General features: G+C 36.7%; 2 protein-coding genes across 2 annotated transcripts in view; both read left to right on the top strand.

Annotated features, from left to right (window-relative positions):
• LOC118743799 (transient receptor potential cation channel trpm) overlaps positions 1–7,293 on the top strand; it is a gene marked incomplete at its 5' end in the record, with an annotated part of 161,503 nt that overhangs the window by 115,961 nt on the left and 38,249 nt on the right. Inside the window, 1 exon segment of the mRNA XM_036476564.1 lies at positions 4,439–4,584. Within this exon segment, the coding sequence (XP_036332457.1) occupies positions 4,439–4,584 (146 nt within the window).
• Positions 182–7,293, top strand: part of LOC118742709 (transient receptor potential cation channel trpm-like) — a 15,617-nt gene continuing 8,505 nt past the window's right edge. Inside the window, exon 1 of the mRNA XM_036474977.1 lies at positions 182–366. Coding sequence (XP_036330870.1) covers positions 204–366 — 163 coding nt within the window. The 5' untranslated portion in view covers positions 182–203. The remainder of the gene's footprint in view (positions 367–7,293) is intronic.

Here is a 7,293-nt window from a genome sequence, read left to right as displayed (position 1 = left end):
ATTTTTCACGCTAAATTACATCTGCCTCATATTACTTTTACTACAAGCGTGTGTTATCGCCATTCTTTTTTAATTGCACAGACATACATATGTATGTATGTAACAAACTATGTATTGCCTCTCTTTTAACCCATTAAATTTTACGCTTTCATGTGTGCTCTATTTGCCACTACAGCCATAAATTTGCGGTGTGGGCCTGGAATATGTGGAATCCTTGCGATGCAGCTGCTATTATCTTGTTCCTGATCGGTCTATCGTTACGCTTTCGGCCGAACACTATGGATATTGGGCGTGTGATTTACTGTGTAGACAGTATTTATTGGTATTTGCGAATACTAAATATATTGGGCGTTAACAAATATTTGGGTAAGTGAGAGAAAATATTTGTCTTGCGAATTCGAATGCACCCTTTATGCTCAGAGTGAACTCGAGCTAAGTTTAATTGTCAAATGACGCTTCTTAAAAATTATGGTAGAACTGTTTTTTTGTAAATTTAGACGAATCACAAAATTATGCTCGACCAAGTTGTTCAAGTAAAGCTTGTTTTATTTTCTGCCATTTTGACAGGAGTGTTTTGCTCTCTCTTTGCTGTTAAATTTACTAACGTAAAGTAAATGCGTAACTCGAAGTGAGTAGCTTGTGGAACAAACCTTTTTATTTATTTTAAAAGGGGTATTTTTGTTGTAATCAAAATGTATTCAACAAAGTGTGATTGAATTTGACATTGCTCTCAGAAGAACCATCCTATAAAGTAAAATTGAAAAAATTTTGTATGAATTTTGAATCGATTGTTTATATTTTTTGGCATAATAGTACCTTAAAAGAGAGCCTACCTGAGTTGTCAATCACACCTTGTTTAATACACCTTTGTTGTAATAAGGACTAGCTATATGCAAGCGTTCTTTGCTACGCGACTTAACCCCTTCGATCCATTAGCTATCTGCTGCCAAATTGCTAACATTTATGTAGCCCAATCGGGTGAAGAGGCATCGACTCTGTTGTGTTCAACTTGGGACTCGATTTCATCTTCTCCAATGGTTACCATTCAGCCATTTGGGGAAGTGTTGCCTCTATAGTTTAAGGCTATGTTATATGTACATTAGGGTGGTCTAAAAAGAGAAAAAATATACCCGTTTTTATTGATAGATCAGAAAATATTCAAACCGCTCAGAATTTTCCATGTAATTTATATGAAAAAAATAACATTTTTCGTAGAAATGGTACACGACTCTAGAAAATCTTTATTTTTCGATTGTGTATCTCTGTTTTTCTTCAGGACACTTCCAATAATAATATCAAAAAATGCAGCCCATAAAAAATCGCTAATATGAAACAATTTTTAACCGACTTCCAAAAAAAGGAGGAGGTTATCAGTTCGTCGGAATATTTTTATACCCGAGCGCACTTGTGCACAAGGGTATTATAACTTTGTTCACATAAGGGTTGTTTGTAACTGGCAAAACGAATCGAGATAGATATAGACAAATGTATACATAAATGATCAGAATGAAAAGAGAAATCGATTAAGCGGTGACTGTCTGTCCGTCCGTCCGTGCACACGATAACTCGAGTAAAAATTGAGATATCTTAACGAAACTTCGTACATGCACTTCTTTTGGGCGTAGGACGGATGATATTGATGGGCGAAATCGGACAATAATCACGCCTACCTCCCATATAACGGTAATTTTCAGAAATACGAAAACTGCGATATTTTAGTAACTACTGAATATAATTCACTCAAAATTGACATTTAGAATAACTTTTAGACGAGAAATAAGAATATTTAAAATTTTTGAAAAATGGGCGTAGCCACGCCCACTTATAGTTACATGTGTATATTTTGGTAACCGCTGCACCAATTTCTTCCAAACTTGGCACAGTTGTTGACCCTGGTACAGCATACCAAATGGCCGAAAATTTTTAAAATCGGACAATAACCACGCCCACATCCCATATAACGGTAATTTCGAGAAATACGAATTCCTCGATAAATCAGTAAATATTAAAGCCAATTTATTCAAAATGATGGTTGCAACAATTCTTTGCCAGGAAATACGGTTATGATAAAATTTTGGAAAATGGGCGTGGCACCGCCCACTTATGATCACGTATATGTATCTCGCTAACCGTTCTAGCAATTTGTACCAAACTCGATATGGTTATTGTGCTTGCCACATAAAAGTAAACCATTGAAAATTGTTGAAATCGGACTAAAATTACGGCCGCTTTTCATATAACGGTAAATTTCAGAAATGCTTGAAATTTCAATATTTTGAAATTTAAGGACGCTAGTTTACTTAAAATTTATACACGCCGGCTTATCATGTAGCGGTAGCTTTTGGAAAGGTGGAAAACATATATTTTATACTTGCGCCGGGTATTTAATGTTCGGCTCCGCCCGAACTTAGACTTTCTTACTTGTTTTTTTTTTATGTATGTTACCGCATAACTTTGGACCACGTCAACCGATTTCGATAATTCTTTTTGCATCGGAAAGGTAGTGTCTCAGAGTCCCATACTAATCTGGATGAGATCCGATCAGTGGATCATGAGATATATATATATATTTTTTTTTTATATGGGAGTTGAAGTCGGTTTTTTTTTTGCTAAAAATTACTTGTTTTATAAACAATTCGGTATTATTCCTTGAAGTCTTGTGAGTCTAGCCAAGGAGTCTATACCATTTCAACGTTAAATAGCTTTTCCCCATATACCTTTGTGCGACCTGTAAAAATTTTTTCATTTCAAAATAAAAAATGGGTACATTTTTTTGGTATAGAAAAATTCTAGGTGCGAGGGCATTAACATTCGGACTTTACTTTTTTCGAATACATTTTTGGACCACTCTAATCTTTTATATAAATAGGCGAACATGTTTTCGGCTAAACTATATGTATATACATACATGCACATATGTATACAGATGTTTTGTCGTCGAAGCTGAATTTTCCGACGGCAAGACCACTTTTTAGGCTCGACTGCTAACGCCGGGCGTTCAAATGCACATGTACTTCTCAACTGCCATGTAATAAAACTTTCTTAAGTTTTAATTTGATGGCACCTCAAAGTATGCTAGGCTTAGTGTAATGCATCCTCCGGACAATGGATTCTCCGGACTCACTGGCTAACCAGAATGTAGTACCACAGCCACAAGCTATTTCGCTAGCTGCATCAGCTACATCAGAAATAATACACCACAACCACAGCTACATATTGTGGGCAGTTTACAGCATTTAGAATATTTTAATTTTTGACAGCTTTTGCTACATACCGAAGCCTCGCCATTCTGGTTAGCCAGTCAGCGTGGCTAACATTCATCCAGAGATAGTAACAGAGGGTTACCATTGGCCACGGTCACTACCCAACATTTTTGTTCGAACAAATATTTTTTTTTACATACTTGCAAACAATGATGGACTGCGGCGAGAAGCTTGTGCAGCGGATATCGCCCACCAAAAACCCAATACAGAATTTACGATGCTTTACACGGCGTTGATGTCAGTTTTAGCCTTCTCGGGCACATGAACCAGCCGAGCACAAGCGCTTTCCCATTGAGAGTCAGTACATTCACGGTGCGTTTCCTAAGTTCATAGTCCTTTAAACATTCATCGAGGTCGTTATCATCTAGCTAATTTCGGTTTGGTCACCCAGTTACTTTCCATTTGCTTTCGACAGGTCGAAATAGAGTCTATTGCCTTTTGAATCGCAGTATCTAGTATATGAGGATTTAATGATAACTTGTCATCAAGAATAACTCCCAGATATTTGATTTTTTTTGGGCCGCTTTTTCGTACTCGTCGTTCTGACAAAAGCACCATACGTGCACACACACAAACACAAAGTACTATTTTTGAACTGTCCGGTGCCTATCTCAATCCCATGAAGATTTCCATTAGACTAAGGAAAGCATTCAGAATTTTCATTGATCAGCTTTCGCAATTTGTCCATTTTCCTTTCCCTTGAGAAAGTAACTATGTTAAGCAGGGATCACACGACTTGAACATTTGTACAGATTTGGCTATTTTCACCGTCACAGAGTGGTGTTGTTTGGAAAGCTTTTACTGAGCTACTCTCATTCTCGATAAAAATTTCTAGATAACACCACCCCGTGACTGCCAAATGTACAAATGTATAAATCGTGTGATCCCTACTTAAGTCTTCTAAGGGCTAACATTGATGTAGCCCGCCTTAACTGCGACATTGGGCGGCTACATATATTCAGAGATATTAATACGGAAATGATAATATTTTCTAATGAATTTAGTCAACAAAGCAAAATATGTATATACAAAATTTAGATATCATTTATGTAGTATAAAACATGGTTATTTACATTTAATTTTATTACTTCATCAGTGGTGTTTACTTTTACTCACCGAAATTGTTTACCCCGCTCAATCCCCATTTCAACTTTATTTATGTCTTTTTTATGCAGGTCCTTTGGTCACAATGATGGGCAAAATGGTTAAAAACATGATTTATTTTGTAGTACTCTTGGCTGTGGTGCTAATGAGTTTTGGCGTCAGCCGTCAGGCTATACGGCATCCGGGCAACGAGCCAACATGGGGTTTAATTAAAGAGGTAAGTACTTATTTGCTTGCAGCAGCAGCTTATAAAATATTCAGTTTTTTTCTTTGAAATTACTGCCCTTGTTTTTTTTTTGGTTTCGTCGTTTTTTCTCCGTTTTTGTTGATTTATTGGGTTTCTGTGTAAATTTGTATTTCCTTCTTACATTTTTCAACATTTAGTTACATACTTAGATACAACACAGACAAAATGGCAAAAATGTGGAGCGATATTTACACACGTTCAAGTGTGAAAGCGTGTAAATTTGTGTCGGTATGGATGGTTGTATATTATGTGCGGTTTTCATTTAGTTTTATAGCGCAGTTTTGAGTTTGGAAAACAAGTTTTAATCAACTTTTAAATCGCTTCTGTGTGCGAATTGTAGAACATTAAAACGCTCAGTGCTTCGTATCCTCGTACAGGTCGATCTTACAAAGGCCTCAAACCTGGCTTTATTGCATAAAAAGTACTGACTGTCAAATACCGCTCTCAATCCCATGCAGCTATCTATTTGACTATTTTAGAAACGCTTTTAGCATTCTCATTTTATTAGTAAAATTAAATATTTTTCAAAGTCTTTTAAAATTAATTTAATTCCATTTGAAGACCTGCCAGATTAGCATTGTATTCTTCATAGAATATTCGCACTTCGTACTAGTAAATGTTTTGGTGCACGGCTTGAAGACACCCATTCTCAGTAATCAGTGAATTTACAAACTTTTAGTAAACGGCTATTTGAAAAGTGACATTTACGCCAAATTGCCGTGTTTAAAGTTTTTGATCTAAGTTGATTGCAATCATTGAATGGAGTTCGCTCGAAAATCGTTTTGTTGTTTTGTTGTCGATGAGCGGCCAAATGGACTTCGTCGCTGCGGGGTGGCAAATGGAGGTCATATCGAATATGGTGTTCTACAATCTTTAGCCATAAGGTTATACTATACATTAAATTAAAAAAAAGTTCTGAAAAATATTAACTAGTTTTAATTTGTTTAGCCAATATTATGTACAAAAACATTTGCTAGTACCAATGGTATGTACGAGGGGGCTTTGAAAAGTCAGTGCTTTCGTCAACTGCTATCGATTAATAGACTACTGTAAAATTTTGAGTAAGGTGCGCCATTTAGTTAGTGTCTGACAGCCATTGACAACAGAAAACTTCGTGAAATTTAACGAAAAGAAAAAAATTTAATTTAGTGTGCTGCTAAAACATTTTTCCGTAAAAAATCCTTAATGAAACCAAGGAAAGGCTTGTTAAATGCTATGGGGATTCTGCACCGTTATACTCATGCCAGCAAAAGTAACTCCGAATTCGGCAGAAATCGTCGACAAAATTCAAGAAATCATATTGGACGAAGTGCGTCAGGTGACTGAGGCTGTAGGCATCTCAACTGGGTGAACGCATCATAGACACGAAAAAGCTATGTATGTGCTTAGTGCCGCGATTGCTTACACTCGGCCCTAGAAAAAATCTATCAATTGAGGTACGAAGTCCTACCCCATCCACCACAATCACCAGATGTAACCCCAGCGACAATTTCCTATTTCCGAACGCAAAGAAATGGCTAGGCAGTAAGAGATTGGGGTCCTAAGAAGAGGGCATCACTGAAAAAAGAGCTTATTTTGAGGACCTTGAAAATCCTATTATTTGGAAGGAATTAAAAAATTGGCAAAAAGTTGTAAATGTTTTCAGCTAAAAAGAGACTATGTGGGAATATTTTGTTTCAGAAATGTATGTCTGCTATGAAATCATTCAATTTTAAGCAAATGCTTTGTAGCTTCCCAAAACTTAAAACAATTCTTTTCCCTATTACTCTTAACTCTGAATCGAATTGTTCGGACATTAAATATCCATACTAAAATGAAATGGCTTTTCTACTAATGCTCGCCGTATGTTTTCAGCCAAATCGTAAGAAAACCCGTTGGCACATATTAAATTATTGTTATTATAAGTGGCTGAATTTTAAAATTTAATGTACATTAACTCAGTACTTAAAATACTACCCACTGTACTTCTTTGCAGCTATTAAGCGTACAACTTTACTCTCACTGCTTGCTCAATGAAAGCAACGTAAAATTTTATTATACAAATAAGATTATAAGATCTTAAAGTGTTCGCCCAGCAATGAGAATCGCACTCTCGTATGAACATATATATATTTATGGATATGAAGCCACGTAGTTATATAACTTGAGCATAAGTATAGCAAACATAAATCTAGGGATCCAAAAGTTGTCCATAATACTTTTAATACGCCGGCTACCGCAGTTGGGTGGCTAAAAGTGCCTTCTTCCACTAGGTGGGACCAAGGTTCTATCCCTGCTCAGGGCAACATTCGAAAACAAACCGTTTTTTAAAGCGGCAACTGCGACAGATCCCATTGAAGGGCAGTCCTATCCTTTAAGCATTGCGTTCTCGCGAGTAAATTCTCTTTTATACACAATACTGCCTCCTTAATTGCAAACGTTTCGTCCTGGAAAATACTTGTTTAGTCTGTTGGGCGAAGGATAACTTTAGGTTAAATTTCTCAGTGAAAACCTCTGCACCAACTCCGCATTCCATCTTTGACCCGTCCGTAAAGATTCCTTGATTCCAGCCACTGTGGCTTGGGAATTTCGAGCGGGGTTTGTGGTGAACCCAGGCATGGGCGTAGCCAGGTAGGGGCAGGGGGTGCTCGAGCCCCCCTAACTTTCAAATTTTCCTTATATATATATAAAATAGTACCC

Source organism: Rhagoletis pomonella, unplaced genomic scaffold, assembly GCF_013731165.1.
Source record: "Rhagoletis pomonella isolate Grant_MI unplaced genomic scaffold, Rhpom_1.0 Rhpom_scaffold_00007, whole genome shotgun sequence".
NCBI classification, from domain to species: domain Eukaryota; kingdom Metazoa; phylum Arthropoda; class Insecta; order Diptera; family Tephritidae; genus Rhagoletis; species Rhagoletis pomonella.
The sequence above is the reverse complement of the archived record's forward strand: the minus strand, read 5'-3'. Positions and strand labels throughout refer to the sequence as shown.